The sequence below is a fragment of the Ornithorhynchus anatinus genome, chromosome 19 (assembly GCF_004115215.2).
Source record: "Ornithorhynchus anatinus isolate Pmale09 chromosome 19, mOrnAna1.pri.v4, whole genome shotgun sequence".
Lineage (NCBI taxonomy): Eukaryota > Metazoa > Chordata > Mammalia > Monotremata > Ornithorhynchidae > Ornithorhynchus > Ornithorhynchus anatinus.
This window is the reverse complement of record NC_041746.1, coordinates 3,031,536-3,053,268: the sequence shown is the minus strand read 5'-3', so window position 1 is coordinate 3,053,268 and position 21,733 is coordinate 3,031,536. Positions and strand designations below refer to the sequence as shown.

General features: G+C 57.3%; 1 protein-coding gene across 4 annotated transcripts in view; it reads right to left on the bottom strand.

Annotated features, from left to right (window-relative positions):
* Positions 1–21,733, bottom strand: part of WDR64 (WD repeat domain 64) — a 56,019-nt gene that overhangs the window by 18,942 nt on the left and 15,344 nt on the right. For 2 of the 4 annotated variants that reach the window (XM_029047128.2, XM_029047130.1), the window contains exons 13-28: positions 20,921–21,044; positions 20,309–20,484; positions 18,630–18,812; positions 16,607–16,737; positions 16,110–16,211; positions 15,338–15,422; positions 13,784–13,820; positions 11,564–11,742; positions 10,893–10,955; positions 10,336–10,441; positions 9,479–9,537; positions 8,240–8,349; positions 6,738–6,929; positions 5,461–5,566; positions 3,842–3,922; positions 1,789–1,899 (exon numbers count right to left, since the gene is read on the bottom strand). In XM_029047128.2, the coding sequence (XP_028902961.1) occupies positions 1,789–1,899; positions 3,842–3,922; positions 5,461–5,566; positions 6,738–6,929; positions 8,240–8,349; positions 9,479–9,537; positions 10,336–10,441; positions 10,893–10,955; positions 11,564–11,742; positions 13,784–13,820; positions 15,338–15,422; positions 16,110–16,211; positions 16,607–16,737; positions 18,630–18,812; positions 20,309–20,484; positions 20,921–21,044 (1,845 nt within the window). Of the gene's footprint in view, positions 1–748; positions 895–1,788; positions 1,900–3,841; positions 3,923–5,460; positions 5,567–6,737; positions 6,930–8,239; positions 8,350–9,478; positions 9,538–10,335; positions 10,442–10,892; positions 10,956–11,563; positions 11,743–13,783; positions 13,821–15,337; positions 15,423–16,109; positions 16,212–16,606; positions 16,738–18,629; positions 18,813–20,308; positions 20,485–20,920; positions 21,045–21,733 lie in introns of those variants that run through there. The other 2 variants (XM_029047132.1, XM_029047129.1) reach the window with 2 other exon arrangements.

The following is a 21,733-nucleotide window of genomic DNA, read 5'->3' as shown; positions in this document are numbered from 1 at the left end:
GTATTTATTGAGCACTGACTATCTGTCAAACATTATTCTAATAATAATTACTATGATTTATGGCAGTCGTTTGTTCATTCATTCGTTCAATGGTATTTATTGAGTGCTTACTATGTGCAGAGCACTGTGCTAAGCGCTTGGAAAATACAATTTGGCAACAGAGAGAGACCATCCCTACCCAACAACGGGCTCACAGTCCACATTCATTCATTCATTCATTCCTCTATCCATGCAATCATATTTATTGAGCGCTTACTATGTGCAGAGCGCCGTACTAAGCGCTTGGAAAGTACAATTCAGCAATAAAGAGAGACAATTTCTGCCTACAACAGGCTCACAGTCTAGAAGGGGACTTTGATTAAAAACCTCCACCTCCGCGGGCCCAAGTATGGGCAGGGAATATGTCCGTTAATTTTGTCGGATCGTACTCTCCCAAGCGCTTAGCGGGGTGTTCTGCACATAGTAAGTGCTCAATAAATACCACTCATTGATTAATAGGAGCCCGTCTGCCGTGTGCCGATGGGCAAGTCGCTTCACTTCTCTGGGCCTCATCCGGAAAATGGGAAGAGCGCGAGCCCCTAATGGGACCGCGTCCAACCCGATGGGCTTGTATCCGCTCCAGCGCTTGGAACGCAGTAAGCGCTCGACAGACACCAAAATCAGTCTTAGTTCAGAGGAAGCCGGGACGCCCAGAGGAGCCTAAGGAAGTCGGCGGTCGGAGCCGCAGTACAGACATCGCTCACCAACGTTTTGACCACGGCTCAGGTTTAATACTTAATCGGGTAGCGGCAACTTCTAATTTTTCTCTTCGGGGTTGGCGGTGGGTGGAAAGAAGGCTGAAGCCAGATTGACCGTAGGGGTCAGATTTTTTTTCAAGCTTCTCCTGCGTTGTACCTGCGAGAGAAGGAAACCGTCGCGAGTCTCCCGCGAGCGACTGCCATCTCAATCCCCGGATGGGCTTCCCCTTACGGGCCGCTACCGGGTCTGCTCGAGCCATCGGTCGGTCGAGCGTGTTTATCGCGTGCTTACCGCGTGCAGGGCACTGTACTGAGCGCTGGGGAGGGAACGCTTTCACGGTAAACGGACACGTTCCCGGCCCGTGACGGGCTCGGGGGGAACGTCAGGCCCGGGAAATCAGTTGGTGATTTGAACCAGGAGGGGAAATGGAAGGGTTTGTCCGTCTTCCCCGCTCTAGACTGGAAGCTCGCTGCGAGGAGGGACCGTCTCCGCTAATTCTGTCGGATTGAGGTCTCCCAAGCTCTTAGTACAGTGCTCTGCACGTGGTAAGCGCCCGATGAATACGATTGGTTGAATAAACGCTTCGATTAGTGGATCGATGACTCAACTGCTGACTTCCGGGACTCTCATCAGCCCCCGCTCCAGGCGGCTAAAGGTTCACACGACGACTGCACGAGTCTGTCTTAACTCCCCCGCTCTACAGTGCTCACTTATAAAGCCTCGGTGCCTAATACAGTGCTCCCGTGTCACTCGCCCAGCTCCTCGTACGGTGCTCCATTCATTCATTAAGCGCTTTCTGTGGGCGGAGCACTGGGCTACGCGCTTGGGAAAGTACAACGCAACGATAAACGGTGACGTTCCCCGCCCCAACAGGCTCACAGTCTAGAGCCGGGGAGACGGACGTCGATACGAATCGATCAAACTGCAGATCCAAAAGAATTATAAAGGGAAGCTACCCCCCGAATCCGCCCTCCCGGACAGCGAGCCCATCGCGAGGAGGAGGGGGATGCAGACGCGGAAGGCCGGGGATTCCAGAGAGGGGGAACAAACCAGGTTCGGGAAGCGGGGTCCCTTCTTCTTCCCTTGCAAGTTCTCGCTGGAGTCTTTCTGCGTGTTGGCTCCGATCAGGGGCAGGTGCCTCAGGCTAACGGGACTCTGGATCTGGAAGCGACGAGAAGCGCCCAAGCGCCGTCTCGCTGACCAGCTTGGACACCCCCCCCATCGCCTCCCCCAGCCCCTCGAGCATCTCTGCGCGGAGCCTGGATGATCCTGCCCCCCCCGCCACGTCTCCTCCACGACCGCATCCCGGGCGGCTTTTGTGTCTCATTCATTCGATCGTATTTACTGAGCGCTTACTGTGCGCAGAGCTCTGCACTAGGCGCTCGGGAGAGTACGCTAAAACCCTAAACGGACACATTCCTTGCCCACAACGGGCTTACGGTCTCTCGCTGGCCCGCCGCTTAAGCTGGGGGCCGCCCTATCTTGAACGAACCCGAAGGGCTGGGAGAGGAAAGAGGGAATAAATCCGTTACGGGCGGCTTTTAGGTCTAATTTAGATAGATTTAGACATATTTTAGAGAAGCAGCGTGGCTCAGTGGAAAGAGCCCGGGCTCGGGAGTCAGAGGGCATGGGTTCGAAGCCCGGCTCTGCCGCTTGTCAGCTGTGTGACCGTGGGCGAGTCGCTTGGCTTCCCTGTGCCTCAGTGACCTCATCTGTAAGATGGGGATTAACCGTGAGCCTCACGTGGGACGGCCCGATGACCCCGCATCTCCCCCAGCGCTTAGAACGGTGCTCTGCACATAGTAAGCGCTTAGCAAATACCAACATCAGTATTATTATTATATATACAAAATAACCCGTCAGCAGTCACCCCCAAAGAACTGACAGGGGAGTCTCTCGGCCTGGACCAGGGAGGCGGCGGAAAGAGCGTGAGACCGACAACCTGGATCCTTCGTTTCAGCTCCGCGACGGGCCTGCCGGGTGACCTGAGGCAAGTCACTCGGCCTCTCCGAGCCTCAGTCTCCCCCTCTGTGACCTCGGGATAGTACCGACACCTGCCTGCCCCCGAGGGTACAATTTGGGAGCGGGGCTGCGTCACATCTAATTACCTTGTTTCTAATCCAGTGCTTAGCACAGAGCTTGGCACAGAGCGCTTAGTGATCTCCAACCTTACCGTTGTGTGTCCTCAGTGACGATACCAACTGTGGCGTTTGTGAAGCGCCCGCTCCGTGCCGAGCACCGTCCTAAGCGCCGGGGTAGATGCGAGGTAATCAAGCTGTCTCATGTGGGACTCCGTACTGAGCGCCGGGGTAGAGAGATACGAGATCAGTAGGTCCAGTTCGGGACTCACAGTCTAACCAGGAGGGAGGCCAGGTAGCGAATCCCCATTTTACAGATGAGGGAACTGAGGCCCGGAGAAGCCAAGTGACCTGCCCAGGGTCACACAGCAGACAAGCGGTAGAGCCGGGACCGGAACCCGGGTCCCCTGACTCCCAGGCTCGGGCCTTTCCCGCTGAGGCCTCTCTGCCTCACCGGGCTTCAGTTTGGTCTCTCTGCCTTACGGGCGAGGTGACTGAGGCACAGAGAAGTGAAGCGACTCGCCCGAAGTCTCACAGCAGGCAAGTGGCATTCGAACCCACGGGATTAGAACCCGTGACCTCCTGACTTCCGGAGACCAAACTGAGTCGGGCAGAAATGGCAGTTGAAAGCTCGCTGTGGGCAGAGAATGGATCCGTCGTAGTCTCCCGAGCGCCTAGTACAGCGCTCTGCACGCAGTGAGCGCTCAAAAATTACGACCGGAGACGATACAGCCGGTTAGACACGTCCGGGGTCTCGACTTCTCCGCTGGGGATACGTTTGGCGCGTCTCGGGTAATTTCCACAGCTTCCGGCAGCGCCGGAGTTGAAGGCCCCGAGGCCCCGCCTCGGGAGAAGACGGAGTCTGTCACCAGCTCGCTCCCGCTGCCTCTACCTCGGCGCGGCCCGGGGGCCGAAGGAGCCCTTAGGGCACCGTGATGCCGCTTCCCCCTCACTCGCCCTCCACCTCGGGCCCCGACTTGGAGCGAACCGCCGGCGGAGGGAGAGAGCCGGGCTCTCTAACTCACCCTATAGACGGGCAGAAAGCCAAATATGATGCCAGCTTCTTTGTTCCCGCTCTTGGAGCTTTCCAAAACGTGCGTTCTGATCTGTAGAACGAAAGGGGGATGAGATTCCACGGCATCGATCGTTCTCGAGGTAGGCGGAGGGGAAAACAGGCGACCGGCGGGGGACGGGAGGGTCAAAGAGGTGAAGGGGCGAGGGCGTCTAAAGGGCGGGAGCGGGGAAGCCCAACTGATTCCGCGGCAGAGATCAGCGAGGCGGCGGGCCGGATTGGTCCTTCCCGGTCTTTCCCTCCATCTCGCCCGCCGACCCAATCCGACACAGGGTGCGGACCGCTTTCTAGATCCCCCTCCCCGACGCCGCGCTTCGGCAGAGGAGCCAACGGGACCCGGGAGCCCCCAGAATGTCGGCTTTCTGTCGCATTTGCTCTCCGACGCTTGGTCTCGCCCCGTTTCTCCTCCGCCCCGGAATCTTTCTCGGCTCCACACTCGCAGCCAACAGTTGGCATCTACCTACCTGCCCCACAGAGAGCGTCCCTGACCCAAACGAATGCTCCCCCAGCCCCGCATCATCTCGCCATCTCGGCCTCCCTGACGACGTGAACCTAACCGTTGGTCTCGCCGGTCCGAGCGGATCGGCCTAGTGAAAAGAACACGGGCCCGGGAGTCGGGAGACCCAGATTCTGATTCCAACTCTGCCCGCTGTGAGACCTCGAGCCTGACCCGACGTCGCTCTCCCTCAGTTTCCCCCATCTGTTAAACGGGGATTGAACATCCGTCCTCCCTCCTCCTTAGTCTGTGAGCCCCAGTATGGGAGAGGGACGGTGTCTGATCGGCGGGGCTTATATCTCTTTACCCCGGAGCTTAGGAACACAGTAGGCGCTAAACGAGTACTAAATGATCATCATCGTCATCATCCTTATTGGTACTAATAATAATGAATAAAAACTAATAACCGTCAATAATGATTAGTAATAATAAGGATCATAATAATCGTGGTATTTCTAAAGCGCTTACCAGGTGCCGGACAATGTACTAAGCGCTGGGGTGGATACGAACAATCAGGTCAGACACAGTCCCCGGCCCACAGAGGACTCACAGCCCGAATTCCCATTTTATATATGAGGTAACTGAGGCAGGGAGAAGTGAAGCGACTTGGCCGAGGTCGCACGGCATGGCGTCGGAGAAGCAGCGTGAGCCTGGAAGTCAGAAGGTCACGGGTTCTAACCCCACGGGTTCTACCGCCACTCGCCTGCTGTGAGACTTTCGGGCAAGTCGCTCCGTTTCTCTGCGCCTCGGTCACCTCACCCGTAAAATGGGGATCTGAGAGTGTGACCCCCCCAATGTGGGACAAGGACTGACTTGGCTTGGATCCACCCGAGCGCTTGGTACGGTGCCCGGCACCTAGTAAGCGCTTAACCAATACCATAATAATAATAATTATTATTAAGTGGAAGACCCGGGATTCGAACCCAGGCGCCCCGACTGCCCGGGCCGGGCTCTTTCCCCTGGGCCACGCTGCGTCCCTCGGTTGCTTGTCTGAATCGACCCCAGCGAGGAGCTCCCTCCGTGGACTCCGGGCAGGGAGGTAGAAGCAGGGGATTAAGAGAGAGAGAAGAACCTACCTTGGGGGAGGACAGAGCCTGGAAAAACTTGTACTGATGGTCCCCGTCAACTGCCTTGGAACCTGACTTTTTGGAGAGTTCGGTCACCGGACTCAACTTCTTCCACCTGCACCCGGAGACGAGGGAAAGCGTTAAACCGGGGGGTGAGGCCGGGACTCCGGCGTCCCGTCGGACGCTTCGCCATCCTTTGGCGGGCTTCGCCGAACCCTCACCGTGCACGAAGCGCCGTGCCGGGGTCCGGGGAGAGCACGAGGGAAGTAAAGTCACAGTGGCCCGACGGGAGCGAGAAGGGAGACGTAGGTACGATCGGAGGGGGTCAAAGAGAGGAGACGAATCCGGGAATTTACGTCCGCACCTGTAATTTACCGCTCTGAATGTCCGGCTCCCCTTCTAGACTGGAAGCTCGGCGTGGGCAGGGACCGTGTCTACCAATTCTGTTACGCCGTACTCTCCCAAGCGCTTAGCACGGCGCTCTGCACGCGGTAAGCGCTCAACGGATAGGGTGGATGGATTGAGCGAGTGAAAGAGTGAGCGGAATGAATAAGCTGAGAAAGCCAGGGAGAGCTAAGAGGACCCGACAGAGGCGTCAGGCTGTCGGCTCGACGTCTACCAACTCCGAGCGCTTAGCACGGTCCTCTGCCCGCGGTAAGTGCTCGGTAAATACCACGGATGGAACCGATGGGTTCACGAGACGAAATGACCGGGGAGGTGGGAATTGATCGGGGACGCGGTGGTGGTTTTTCAGAAGGATGTTACGGAGTGGGGAGGGCGCAGGTTTGGTGGATTTGGTTACTCCGGTCACAGATTTTACTCCCGTGGCCCCCATTAGGGTGAAAGCCCCCACACGCGGGGAACACGCCACTTATTTGCGATGTATTTTCGCAGGCTTCGAAAGCAGTGCATTAAACCCACGTGGAGTTCAAAAAATGCGACTCTAAAATGACTGCTATTGAGGTGAGGAGGTGGAAGGGGGCACTGAGAGGGAATCTGTCGCCCACTGGGCCGTGGTGGGCATAAGGCCTGAAGGGAACGGACTCGCTAAACAGGAATTTCAGTGAGTTCCTCTCCCTGAGGGCCGAGAAGGGCGGTAGGGTACGAGTCGGTGTTCCCGGGCCCTCAGCGGGTGGTGACGATGACGACCGGCGGGTGAAGGTGGACGGTCAGGGATGGATGGGGGAAGATGGATGGGAGACCGACGGCGGACGATAAGCGGCGGATGCTAGAGGATGAATCCTCCCACGGAACGTTTACTTGACCGCGCGGGCCAGAGACCTTACTTTCTTCGGTCGAAGACGAGAGGATATTCGTATTTCTGTTTCTTCTCCATCATGTACTTGTTCTCTTCTTTGATTTCCACGGGATATTCGTTGATGTCACAGGGCAAAATGAAGTCGCCTGGCTCTGTCAGCTCAAGTACCCTGCGCTGCCCCAGGTAGCCACAGTAATGCCCGTTATGGGCGTGCCAAAGTCTAGGTGAGAGATTTGAATCAGCGATCACGAGTCGCTACGGCCCCCACTCCGACGCCAACCCATCCCGAGCGCTGGAAACCATTTCTGCCGAATTCGGTTGCCCCGTTGTACCTTCCAAGCGCTTAGTACGGTGCTCCGCACCTAGTAAGTGCTCGATAAATACGACTGAGTCGAATTGATTTGAGAAGCAGCACGGCCCAGGGGAAAGGGCACGGGCTTGGGAGTCAGAAAACCTGGGTCCTGATGCCGGGATTGCCATCGGCCTGCCGTGTGACCTCGGTCTGGTCACCCTGCTTCTCCGTGTCTCAGTTTCCTCATCTGTGACGGGGGGGATCCGAGGCCTCTTCTCCCTCACTCTTAGACCGTGACCCTCCTGCGGGACCGGGACTCTGTCCAACCTGCCTATGCCGAATAAACCCCAGACCTGTGCTTGGGACCTAGGAAGTGCTACACAGATATCATTATTGCTATTATCAGTGTTATCGTTAGCGGTAGTTAGTCCAACCCGATTAACTTGTACCTACCCCAGAGCTTGGCACGTGGTAAGCGCTTAACAAGTACTATAATAGTTATTCTATTATTGATGGTCACGGATTGTTATAATTTTATTTATTTTGTTATCGTTCTCACCAATCACTAAGTCCGCTGAGTGTCCTCTTTTAAAATGGCATCCGTTAAGCGCAGTGCGCGAGGCACCGTACTTCACGCTGGTACGAATACAAGCTAATCAGGTCGGACACGGTCCCCGTCCCACGGGGGGCTGACGGTCTTAATCCCCATTTGACAGATGAGGGGACCGAGGCACGGAGAAGCGAAGCGACTTGCCGGAGGTCACGCGGCAGACGGGGGGGGGGGGGGGGCGGAACCGGGATCAGAACCTAGTTCTTTCTGACTTCCAGGCCCGGGCCCTATCCACGAGGTCATGCCAAAAGATCGCGGGCTTGGGAGTCAGAGGTCGCGGGTTCAAATCCCGGCTCTGCCACTTGTCAGCTGTGTGACTTTGGGCAAGTCACTTCACTTCTCTGGGCCTCCTTGACCTCATCTGTAAAATGGGGAGGAAGACCGCGAGCCCCACGGGGGACGGCCTGATCACCCTGTATCCCCCCCAGCGCTCAGAACAGAGCTTTGCACATAGTAAGCGCCTAACGAACGCCGTCATCATTATTATTATTGGTCTCACGCCAGAGCAAGCCTGCCCCAGACACGGTTGGGCCATCCTCTGCCCCTCCCGCCGGGCCAGTAGCCCGGGGGGCCGTGTCCACCTCAACGAGACCCCGGCCTTCGAGAAGGTGCACTCGGTCAGACTCACCTTACGGAACCATCAAGAGACGCGGTCACGACCACGTTTTTCTCCTCTTCGTAGAACAGGCTGACAACTTTCAGCGAGTGACTTCGCCAGCAAAGAATCTGCTTGAATTGCTAAAACGGCGAAAACCAAAACCAAACAGGCCACGGCCTCGGTGAGCAGGCTGAGCCACTCGGAACTCCCGGGACGCCATAGCAGCCAGGATGGTGGCAGGGAAAGGATTCTCGTTTGGGGATTAACCGTGAGCCTCACGTGGGACGACCCGATGACCGCGTATCTACCCCAGCGCTTAGAACGGTGCTCTGCACATAGTAAGCGCTTAACAAATACCAACATTATTATTATTATTATTATTATTAGATCTCCTCTTGGAGCGGATAATACGGGACAGACGGGATAACCTCTTGGCTCTTAAGACCTCGAGGTTGAAACCCAGAGAGTAATAATAATAGTAACGATAATGTTGGTATTTGTTAAGCGCTTACTTACGTGCAGAGCACCGTTCTAAGCGCTGGGGTAGATACAGGGTAATCGGACTCCCAGTTAATCCCCATTTTACAGATGAGGTTAACCGAGGCCCAGAGAAGTGAAGTGACTCGCCCACAGTCACACAGCTGACAGGTGACAGAGCCGGGGGTCGAACCCATGACCCCGGACTCCGAAGCCCAGGCTCCTTCCGCCGAGCCACGAGAGAAGGTACCGTAGGCCAGAGGCCGAATCAAGGGCAGGCGAGTCAATCAATTCGGCGTACTTATTGAGACGTCAGAGGGGAATTCAATCACCCGATCGTATTTAGAGGATGTTTCTGTGCTCAGAGCCCTGTACTGAGCGCTTGGGAGAGCACGGTAGAAAAACGAACGGGCGTATTCCCTGCCCTCAACGAGCTTACGGTCCGGAGGACGAGCGAAGATTAACAGCCCAGTTATCCTAGACCGCGAGTCCCGGGTGGGACAGGGACCGCCGCGTCCAAACCGAATATCCTCTATCCAAACTCTTCGGATACGCCAGCGGAACGACCGCAGTTGGCGGGGCGCTCCGAGACGTGGCCGCGGCGTCGCCACGGGGGAGAAATGACGCGACGGCCTAAGGCCGGACGATCCCGGCACTCAGTTCAGCGCTTGGCACGTAGCGAGCGCTTTACAAATCGAGTAACGGATGAATCAGACGGTTCTTCCTCCCTGTTCCTCCTGTCCCCTCCGATCAGATCTTGGCGGGTCAAAAAACAGACGCGCACTTTCTCACCTTTTCATCGTGGGGCTGGGCCAGGAAGGAACCGATGCTCCACCGAATGATGTGTCCTTCTGTCAAAGGAGAAGCGGCGTGGCTTTAGCGGAAAGAGCCCGGGCTCGGGAGTCAGAGGACGCGGGTTCTAATCCCGGCTTCGCCACTTACCGGCTAGCCGTGTGACTCGGGGGCGAGCCGCTTAACTTCTCTGGGCCTCAGTTACCTCCTCTGGAAAATGGGGATGAAAACTCTGAGCCCCACGTGGGACAACCTGATCAGCCGCATCTACCCCGAGCGCTCAGGACGGTGCTCGGCACCTAGTAAGCACTTAATAATAATAACGTCGGTATTTGTTAAGCGCTTACTACGTGCAGAGCACCGTTCTAAGCGCTGGGGGAGATACGGGGGAATCCGGTCGTCCCACAGATGAGGGATGAGGTAACTGAGGCCCAGAGAAGTTTAGTGACTTGCCCACAGTCACTTAACAAACGCCATCATTAGTATCATTAAAGGAGACACCATTCGGTGGTTAAAGAAGCAGCAGCGTGGCCTAGTGGTTAGAGCCCGGGCCTGGGGGGGGGTCAGAAGGATCTGGGTTCTAATCCCGGCTCTGCCCCTTGTCTGCTGGGTGCCTTTGGGCGAGTGGTTTCACTTCTGTGTGCCTCATCTCTAAAATGGGGGTTAAGACCTGTGAGCCCCACGGGGGACCTGGACCGTGTCCTAATTAGCTCGCTTCGACCCCAGCGCTCAGTACAGCGCTCGGCACCTAGTAAGCGCCTAATGAATACCGCAAAAAAGAACGAAGCCCGGGCACATTCCTCTGCTGCTCGGCCGCTCTGCTGGCGTCCAAGGAATGAATCGGGATGAGCTCTCACCTTTATTTCCAGCCAGCAGCACCTTAGCGTAGAGGTCCGTGGCCAGCGTCGTCAGGGGAATGGCCGAATGCTTGGTGAAAGGTAACATGTCTTTGAGCAGTTCACCCTGAACAAAGAAAAATAAGTGAAGGACCGGTCCCTGGACTGAGAAGACCCGGCGGGGCTCATTCTCAAAAGCCTCGGAAGTCTTATTTCTGACCGGGGGCCTTTCCCGATTAATAATAATAATAATGTTGGTATCTGTTAAGCGCTTACTCTGCGCAGAGCGCTGTTCTAAGCGCTGGGATAGATACGGGGTGATCGGGTCGTCCCACGTGAGGCTCACGGTCAATCCCCATTTTACAGAGGAGGTAACTGAGGCACAGAGAAGTGAAGTGAGTCGCCCACGGTCACCCAGCTGACAAGCGGCAGAGCCGGGACGAGAACCTTCCGACTCCCAGGCCCGAGCTCTATCCGCTCTTCCATACCAGTGTCTCTCCGAGACCTCATCGGCAACATTCATTCAACTGCATTTATCGGGCGCTTACTGTGTGCGGAGCCCCGTACTAAGCGTTTACCAGCGCCGTCGTCCTCTTCGACTCTTTGAGCGACCTCGAGGGGTGATGTCCCGGGGTGACATACTAAGGAGGAGGAGGGAGGAAGGGGGTTCTTTACCCTTCCTCAGGAAAACCCCGGTCCTAGAACTCACAGCCTGGAGAGATCAGTGGCATCTATTGAGCCTTCACTGTGAGCAGAGCACTGTGCCGACCACTTGGGAGAGTACACTAGAACAGAGCTGGTTCCCTGCCCACAGCGAGCTTAGCGTCTAGAGGAAAGGAGAGCCGTGGATCCCAGCAACGAGGAAAGCTCGCCGCGGAATTCTCCTCTCCCTTCGCACCACGTCTCGTAGGTCCGGAGTCAGAGAAATGGTTTTAGGCTTCTCCGTCACCCGCCGGCTCCCGCGTCTTCCCACTTCACCAGAATGCCATTAGAGCGGAAGCCTCTCGTGGCCAGGGAGCAAACCTGGGGATTCCCCTGTACTCTTCGAGCGTTGAGTACAGGGTACCGGCCCTCAGGAGAGGCTCAAGCGACACCGTCCCAACTAAGCTCCTCGTGGGCGGGGAGCGTGTTCGCCGACCGTCGAATTCACCTCTCCCAAGCGCTCGGCGCAGCGGCCCGGAGTGAGCGCTCAATAAATACGAGGGACGGACGGACGCGCGGATGGCTACTTTCGGACGCTTTCGTTCACCTTGATGTTCCAAAGGCGGAGGTGCCCGTCCTCGTGGGCGGTGGCCAGCACGAGGGGAGGCACGTCGGGAGACTCGCGGCTTTGGTTCAACCTGTCGTGCGTTCTTTTCCTCCCCACCGAATACGTCTCTTCTCTGGAGTCTGGGTGATCTTGCTCTTCCAGGGGGAAAGCAGGATGGCCTAGTGGAAAGAGCGCCGACCTGGGAGTCAGAAGACCTGAGTTCTAATCCCCGCTCCGGGTGACCCTGGGCAACGGCCTCGCTTCTCCGGTCCTCGGTCCCCCCGCGTCCGCCAAACGGGGATCCAAAACCCGCTCTCCCTCCTACTTAGACCGGGAGCCCCGGGTGGAAGCTGACTGGCTTGTATCCGCCCCAGCCCGCTGGCGGGACAGTGCTTGGCATCTAGTGAGCGCTTAACGAATGCCGCCGGTTTCCAAATTTAAGCCAAGGTCAGGGTGGGGATTAGAAGTGGGGAGAGGGCAGTCGCGGACAGACGTGGCGAAGCCACGTAACGGGGAGAGGTCCGGGCCCGACGGGAGCCCAGCTGGGGTGGACTCGGTCATCGGGAAATGGGGGAAATCATTTTAGATTGCGAGTAGGGAGGGAAGACGAAGAGAAGATCAGATCGTCCCTGACTGAGCCCTCCTTTCCTCTTCTCCCACTCCCCCCAGAGGGTCCCTTTCTTCCTCCGCGCTCCCATCGCTACGGCGCTTATAACAATGCACCGCGGTATCCGTTATGCGCTTACCGTGCGCCAAGCGCCGTTCGAAACGCTGGGGGTGCCTACAGGGTAAATCGGGTGGTCCAGCGCTCGAGATCTGATTGATTTATACTCATGTCCGTCTCCCCCTCTAGACCGTAAGATCACCGTGGGCAGGGAGCGGGCCTATTTAGCGTTCCACCGCACTCCCCCGAAGGCCTCGTAGAGCGCTCTGCGCGCAGCGAGCGCTCAATAAGTGCCACCGGATGAACGACCGAGTCTTGGCTAGGGATGGTCCTTTGTCACCGGAGGGGGACAAAGCCTCCCGATGGGACGCGTTCTCTCCGAGTCAGTCAACTGCTCTTTCTTGAGCACTCGCCGTGTGCGGAACCCTGTACTAAGCGCTTGGGAGAGTACACTAGAACAGTCGAAACGCATATCTCCCGCCCGCGACGAGCCTTCGGTCTAGCGCGCCGGTGTAGTCCCCCTCCATCGATCGGTCGAGCACTCACCGTGGGCGGAGCGCTGTACTAAGCAGTCGGGAGAGCACGGCGCACTCCCTGCTCGTCCCGTTCCCCTGGGATCCCCTCCCGCCCCCCACATTCACCGGCCCGCAGCTTCTCCCATCTTCACACCCTCCCCACAGAATCCCACCTCCTCCAGGAAGCCCTCCCCAACGAATCCCCATCACCGCAAGTTATTTTAACCCGACCGCCACCCCTGACGCGTATGAATCCGTGTCCGTCTCAGCTGCCCGTCCGGTTATTTGTTCCGCTTGATCCCGATTTTTCAGGCTGGCACGCTGTCGCCTCTCTGATGCGGGTCCCGCCCCCCGCTCCCACGATTCGTGGATATTTGGCAGGTCTCCTCGAGGGGAGATTTCGGGTCTACAGACTCAACTGTGTTTACCCAAGCGCTCAGGACAGTACATTCCGCCCGGTGGGCGTTCAGCAAATACCTTTACCACCATCACACCTCCGGTGACCTCGCCGTGGACGGGGAATGTGTCCATTCATCGTTACATTGCACTCTCCCAAGGGGTTAGTACGGTGCCCTGCCCACAGTGAGTGCTCAATAAATAGCACTGAGTGAAATGCAACTGACTGAATATCGCTCCCACCGTGATCCGTCCTTTCTTTAATTTTAAAAAATGCTATTTGTGAAGCACTTACCGTAAGCCAGGCACCGTTCTGAGCACCGGGGTAGCTACGAGATCGTCAGGTCGGACACGGTCCAAGTCCCACGTGGGGCTCGCGGGCTCGGTTCCCGGTTCGCGGATAGCTGAGGCCCAGACTAGTGAAGCGACTCGCCCAAGGTCACCCAGCGGACAACCGGCGGAGCCGGGATTGGAACCCAGGTCCCTCCGGCGTCCCCGGCCCGTGTTCTACCCACTGGGCCGCACCGCTCCTGGGACCTATCCTTAGATGGGAAGAGATGGGGATCCCGACCAATCTTAGTAGTAAGTCCGTCTCCCCCTCCCCTTGAGCCCTTTAATGAAGAAGAGGGGTTACCTCCCACCTACCGGAAGTCTCACTTTCTGGTATGCTCTTTTTGCTTTCCTGAAAACGGAGCGAGAGAGAACAGACGGTTTGCCAACGGGTCTCAAGACGACCGGAATCGGTGACTAAAGGCGTACGTTTCCGTGGAGATGCCTAAACCGGACCGTGGTGCCGTGGGAAATGCCTAGATGAACTAACCACCTGTCAGATCGTCATAATGGTACTTAATAATAATAACAATCTTGGTATTCGTCAAGCGCTTACTATGTGCCGAGCACCGTTCCAGGCGCTGGGGTAGACGCAGGGTCATCGGGTCGTCCCACGTGAGGCTCACGATCTCCATCCCCATCTTACAGATGAGGTAACCGGGGCACAGGGAAGCGAAGCGGCTCGCCTACGGTCACACAGCTGACGAGTGGCAGGGCCGGGATTCGAACCCATGACCTCGGACTCCCAAGCCCGGGCTCTTTCCACTGAGCCGCGCTGCTTCTCTGCTGCTTCTGCTTCGCCGCTTACTTATTAAAGGCTTACCCTGTGCCTCACGCTGTACTAAACACCAGCGTTAGCACGGTGCTCTGCACACGGTGAGCGCTCAATAAATACGACTGAATGAAGGTAGACCCGAGATAATCAGTTTGCGGAGAGTCCCTGTCCCACGTGGGGCTCGAAGTCGGAGGGAGTAGGAGTTAACCCCCGGTTTACGGAGGAGGAAACCGAGGCGCAAAGAAGGGAAGCGACTGGTCCGAGGCCTTCCAGCTTGCAGCTCTGGGTTCTTTCCACTAGACCCCGCCGCTCCCCGATGCGGCGACACCGGGAGGACGACGAGGTCGGCACCGTCGTCGTTCAGGATATTTGCAAAGCGCTTACTGCGGGCGCAGCGGGACATCCGGGCTAATCAGGTCGGACCCGGTCACGGTCTCCCCCGGGGCCTCCCGGGCTTAAAGCCCATTTTACAGGTGACCTAACTGAGGCCCAGAGAAGCGGAGCGACTTGGCCCGGGCCACACGGCGGAGAAGCGGCAGAGCCCTTCTGACTCGCCAGCCCGCGTTCCATTCGCTAGGCCGCGCTGCCGTATCTAGAGCCGTGGCCTCCTTCCTACCTGAAGGGGCCCTTTCACGGGCACGCGTGGCCCGGACAGGCGACGCGGAGCATCCACGGTCCCGACCGCCCGCGCTCAGCCCGGGCTTCCGCGGCGTCCTGTCCGCGGTTTCTAGTTCCCCGCCTCGCCGTGCCTTTCGGCCTCCTTATTCATTCGATGGTATTTACCGAGCGCCTACTAGGTGCGGAGCACTGTATTAAGCGCTTGGGACGTACAGATCGCTAACAGACAGAGACGGTCCCTGCCCTCTGACGGGCTTTATCTCACGCCCTTCTCCCGGAGAGCCTCTCCGTTGTCGTTCGCGGTACACCGCGCTGATGATTCGGTCCGAGCCGTCCTAACCCCCAGACGGCGGCAGGTCAGGGGGGGCCCCGGAACGGCAGGAAGATAGACGGGGGTAGCCCAGCGTTCATCCCATCGCTCCCCCCCCCCCCCCCCCCCCCCCAGATCTCGGCCGCACCCGGAAGGAGCGACTCACCTTTTCCAGGCTCCCGATGCTACTCTCTGCCGCTCGGGTGGACCCGCTCTGAGACAAGGAGGTCATCGACGCCGAGCTGGGTTTTCTACGACGTAAAGTCAGGCGCGGAGAAAAGGACGTCACCCCGGAGGCGGAGAAGCCTGGGAGTCCCGAGGACCTGGGTTCTGACCTCGGCTCCGCCGCTGGGAGACCCCCGGGCGAGTCACTCTCACTTCTCCGCGCTCCGGTCACCTCGACCGTCGGGAGTTCCGTGGGGGACAGGGCCCGTGTCCGACCCGATCAGCCTGTATCTACTCCGGTGCTTAGTACAGTGCCTGGCGCATAATAAGCGCTTCACAGATACAACAACTATAACGATATCCTCAGCTCGCCGTCCGTCATCCTACTCGCGTTCCAGAAACCCTCACGCTCATTTCCCAAACCCGTGGTTTGGGAGAGCGGCAGGGGCCGGCGGAAGGGACGCGGGCCGGGGACTCGGCTCCACCACCTGTCTGCCGGGTGACCTCAGGCAAGTCGCTTAACTTCTCGGTGCCTCGGTTCCCTCATCGGCCAAACGGGAGCCCCGGGGGGGGGGGGGGGGGGGGGGGTCGTGATCGCCCCGCATCTTGACCCGGAATACGCACTCGGCGGATTATCGTCATTATCATCATTCCTACCGCGTCCCTTCCCCCGGACCAAACCGCCTCCCACCCCCCCGCCTCAGTGAGACCGCTCCGCCTGGGCGCAAAGGAGGCCGGAATGAACAAGGACGCCGACCGCGGGGCCGAGGTACCTTATGTAGTCTGTGCTGCGGTAAAGTATCATCAGCGCGTTGACTCTGTAGCGTTTAGGGTCTAAATCGGGATTGTTCACCAGGGCGTCGTCAGGTCTGTATCTAGAATCGACAGAGGGTGAACAAGGGTGAGACGGGGGCATTTTAGCTCAGCTCCATCAGCGCCGGCCGCCTGTAGTGGTTGTGCTGTCTTCGCGGGGAGGAAGACTCGGTCTCAGACATCCCGGGGAGCGGCGGGGGATTATAATAACAATAATGTCGGTATCTGTTAAGCGCTTACTACGCGCAGAGCACCGTTCTAAGCGCTGGGGGAATCAGGTCGTCCCACGTGGGGCTCACAGCCTTGATCCCCATTCGGCAGACGAGGTAACCGAGGCGCAGAGAAGTGAAGTGACCCGCCCACGGTCGCACAGCCGGCAAGCGGCGGAGCCGGCATTCGAACCCGCGACCCCCGGCAACCCGCCCGTCCAAACGTCTTGGCCGGAGGGGGCACGTACAGCTCTCTAACCGTGGCCGTGACGAAGTCCCACAGGATTATGATTCCGTTCACCGTCGCCGCCGCTATCAAGTTGTAGCCTTCCACCTGCAGCACGTCGAAGCAGTTCACTTCCATCCGCACTGCGGAATCCTACGGGGACGACTGAGGCGTCAGAGCGGCGGGTGAGGTTCACGCCGCATATTTCAGCGGCAACGAGACCCCCCCCCCCCCCCGGTGCCTGCGGACCTGAGTTCGAGTTCAGGCCTCGGGACCGACCCGAGGGGTGACTGGGGAGGCAAGTCAGCGCGGCCCAGCGGACGGAGCACGGGCCCGGGAGTCAGAAGGAGCTGGGTTCTAATCCCGGCTCCTTCGCTTGTCCGCTGACCGACTCGCATTCGTCCTTCGAATCGTACTTATCGCGCGCTTGCTGCGTGCGGGGCCCCGTTCGGAGCCCTTGGGAGAGTACGCTCTAAACGGACGCATTCCCTGCCCACGACGAGCTGACCTTGGGCAGGTCACTTCGCTTCTCTGGGCCCCAGCTGCCTCATCTGTCAAGTCGATCGACCGGTTTTCCCACCCGCACGATGACGATCCCGGCACCTCTCTGGTCTGACCCAGCTCCAAGGAGGAGACGCCGGATCGGAAGACACTTTAGGAAAAACATTCAATGAGGTGTCATCGATATTAACATCGGCACTGTTACGGAAGCGGCGAAGCCTTGGGGATGGAGCCCGGGCTTGGGAGTCGGAGGACGTGGGTTCTGATCCCGGCTCCGCCACTCGTCTGCTGTGTGACTCTGGGCGAGTCGCTTCACTTCTCTGGGCCTCGGTTACCTCTCTAGAAAATGGGGATTGAGACCGTGAGCCCCATGTGGGACAGGGACCGTGTCCAATCCGATTACCTTGTATCTATCTCGGTGCTTACTACAGTACCTGGCACGGAGCGAGTGCTTAACAAATCCCACCGCTGTTCTTCTTAATGACGTTGGTATCTGTTAAGCGCTTACTATGTGCGGAGCACCGTTCGAAGCGCTGGGGTAGATACGGGGCGATCGGGTCGTCCCACGTGAGGCTCACGGTTAATCCCCATTTTAATAATAATAATAATGATAACGTTGGTATTTGTTAAGCGCTTACTATGTGCAGAGCACTGTTCTAAGCGCTGGGGTAAACAGAGGGGAATCAGGTCGTCCCACGTGGGGCTCACGGTCTTAATCCCCATTTTACAGATGAGGGAACTGAGGCACAGAGAAGTTAAGTGACTCGCCCACAGTCACACAGCCGACAAGTGGCAGAGCTGGGATTCGAACTCATGAGCCCTGACTCCAAAGCCCGTGCTCTTTCCACTGCGCCACGCTTTTTACAGATGAGGTGACCGAGGCGCAGAGAAGCGAAGCGACTCGCCCACGGTCACACGGCTGACAAGCGGCAGAGCCGGGAGTCGAACCCGTGACCTATGACTCCGAAGCCCAGGCTCTTTCCACTGAGCCACGCCGCTTCTTCTTCTTCTTCTTCTTCAGATTATAACAACAGACTCTACTCAAAGGAGAAAAACGCTCTTTCCCAGAGTTCGGCTGAAGCGCGGATTTGAATGCTTTGCAACGGCCTGCTCCCGTGCCTACGGCTAATATTTAAGATTATGACTAGACTGTAAACTAGACTGTAAATTCTAGTCTCTAAGCTTCCTGTGGGTGGGGAACAGGCCTGCCGACTCCGTTACACCGTACTCTCCCGAACGCCTAGTACGGTGCTCTGCACACAGTAAGCACCCGATAAATACCACAGTTATTATCAGTACTTAGTACGGTGCTTGACAGGCAAACGGTGTTTCATGCGTATTATTATCATCACTGTTTTTCACGGAGCGGCTCGCCCAAGCTCACCCAGCAGGGACGCGGCTGAGGCGGGATCAGAACCCAGGTCCTCCGACTCCCAGCCCCGTACTCTTTCCGCTAGACCACTGTTTCTCCCGGAGGCGACCCTGGCCTGCGGTGTTTTCAGAAATCCCGCTTCCTAACTTCCTAAACCCAGAGGGCTCCTCACCTCCGGTTGGATGAGGTCAACGTATTCGTTCTCCGGCATCAGTTCGACGTCCGGGAAAGGCCCGACCCCTCCTTTGGGATTGGCCGTCATCATCAGGGGAATGACGGGATTCCCTTGGATGATAACAGGGATGGCGTCCGGCAGCTCCCACAGCACGATGAGGCAGGCGTCCTCTTCCTTCCCCTTTGATCGCAAGGTGCGGAGAATAAACGAAGGACCCCACCCTCAGTGCCGGGTCACAGAGACCGGGTCAAAGGAGAAGACGAGCCCCATGAAATAGTAATGATAATAATGCTACTTGGTCAGCACTGAACTACGTGCCAGGCTCTGTACTGAGCGCTGGGGTAGATACGAGGAAAATCGGGTTGGACCCAGTCCCTGTCTCACATGGGGCTCACACTCTCAATCTCCATTTTACAGATAAGGTAAGTGAGGCAGAGAGAAGTAAAGCGACAAGGTCGCAGAGCAGACAGGCGGCGGGGCCGGGCCTAGAACCCCCGACGACCCGCTTCCCCGGCCCTCGCTCCATCCACTACGCCGTGTTGTTTCGCCATCGGTCTGCCCACGGTACGCGCCCGATGAATTCCGTCAGAGGAGGAAGTTTCCCGTTACAGCCTTGTTCTTTCTTCCTGTTGGTCCCCTGACTCATTCATCCGTCCGTTCATTCGTCCATCCAGTCGTATTCATTGAGCACTTTCCGCGTACCAGGTACCGTCCTGAGTTCTTGGGAGAGCACAACGTAACAGAAAAACAGTCACCGCTTCTCCTCCCCCTCAGATCCTAAGCTCCCTGAGAGCAGGGGACGTAAGCCTCGGTGCTGCTGTACTCTCCCCTAGAGTTTAGCACAGTGCTTCGCACTCAGCGGGTGCTCACTAAGCACCACCGTCTGACCGGGTGACCCGTAGCACGGCCCGGTGGCGAGAGAGCGGGGGCTTGGGATTCAGAGGACGTGGGTTCTGATCCCGGCTCCGCCCCTTCTCTGCTGTGTGACCCGGGGCAAGTCACTTCGCTTCTCTGTGCCTCGGTCACCCGTAAAATGGGGATCAAGATTGGGAGCCCCACGTGGGACAGGGACCGCATCCAACCCGGTGACCTTGTACTCCAGTGCTTAGAACAGTGCTTGACACACAGTAAGCGCCTAACGAATACCGTAATCATCGTTACGACGACGACGATCCACCAAGCCCACGGTTATTTTGGTGACATCTCTGGGAAGACGATTTCAGCTCCCTGGCCGGGAGCAGGAACGGTACTCATGAATTCATTCCTCCAGGTGCATTTATCGAGCACTTACCGCGGGCAGAGCACTGTACTAGGCGCTCGGGAGAGTGCGATATAACAGTAAGTAGACTCGCTCCCCGCCCCCGACGAGCTTACGGTCTTCCTAACGGTAGCGATAGAAGCAGTAATGTGTTGTAATCGAAGTGTCTGGTAAGGGCTTACCGTGTGCACAGCCCTGGAATAAGCACCGGGAGAGATATACAGGAGGGAATTAGACGTGGCTCCCTCCCTGCTCTCCGAGGTTAAGCCCCCTCTCCACCGAGCCTTCCCCAGGTGGTTCCTCTGACCTCTCCAGGGAGGGGACGCTTCATCTTAATCGACTGTACCCATTTATCCCCCTCACGGTGTGCAGAGCACTAAACCGAGCGCTCGACCTAGAGACTTCACACGTGGACCACCTGGACGACTTTGATCTTCCCACTGTGCTCCAAGGCAAGGACCTGGAACTGATGTTTTTCTCGAGCCCTTAGGAAGATCAGGTGGCGAAGCCAGTGTTCATCCTCTTTCCAATCTTTTCCTAGGGGCAGCATCTTAATTTCCTGCCCACTTCCAAAATCCCAGATCTTCAAGGTTCCTGCACAAGGGGAGAGAGAAGGGAAAACGATTACGGAATGAATAACCGAGCAGGGAACTGTAATCGCTCTATCCGAGTCAGTCCAAACGCTAAAAGGTGAGGGGATGTGTGTTGGTGGGGGGGGTTTTTTTTAATGGCGTTTGTTAAGCGCTTACTATCGGCCAGGAACTGTACTAAGCGCTGGGGTGGATACGAGTTAATGAGATGGGACACTGTCCCCGTCCCACATAGGGCTCACTCCTCATTTTGCAGATGAGGTAACTCAGGTACAGAGAAGTGAAGTGACTTGTCCGAGGTCGCGCATCAGATACGGGGCAGAACTGGGACTCCCGGGCCCGGGCTCTTTCCACTAGGCCACGCTGCTTCTCTACAGCACGCTGTTAGCATCCGACAGGCCGACCGATCGATCGATCGATCGTCCCCTCCAAGGTCTCACCGTTGCACGCGCCGGTAGCCAGATGGAATCCGCTTCTGTCAATGGCAGCCGAGGTCACCTCGATATTGGCCCCGTGAGCGTCTAAAATCTGATATATTTGGTGGCCCGTCTCGAGTTCCCACACCTAATGGGCGATATAAGGACAAATTCCTCCGTCGGCCCAAACCTGGTCTCCTTCCGTCAGACCGTGGGGACGGGGACCGTGTCCAACACGGTGAACTTATACCGGACTCAGTGCTTAGAAGGGCGCACGGCACATAGGAAACGCTTCACATACAGGATGATAATAATAATAATAATGATAATTCCTCGTCTCAAGCTGGATGGGGGAAAATACTTATCCATCTGTCATTCAGCCTCCCGTCAAGGTTTCAAAATGGTGCCCCTTTTGACACCCTCTGGAGATAGGGGTTCAGGCAATCACTGGGGCAATTTGACTCTTCAGGGAGTGTCCCGTTGATAAAGGAGGTCAAGTCGAAACCGGAAGCTGAGAGATAAGTTACCTGATCTCCTCGGGTTTGTCGTTGTCGTCTTTGAAGGTATTTGTTAAGCGCTCACTATGCGCAGGGGCCGTACTAAAAGCCGGGGTAGGTACAAGCTAACCAAGTTGGGCGCGGTCCATGGCCCACATGGGGCTCACGCCCCAAACTAAGCTCTCAATAAACCCCACTTTACAGATGAGGTAACTGAGACAAAGAGAAGTGAGATGACTTGCCCCAGGTCACACGGCAGACGAGGGGCCGAGCCGGAAATAGAACCCGGGTCCCGTGAGGTACACGGACTGGGTCCCGTGTGATCACCTGAGCACAAGGA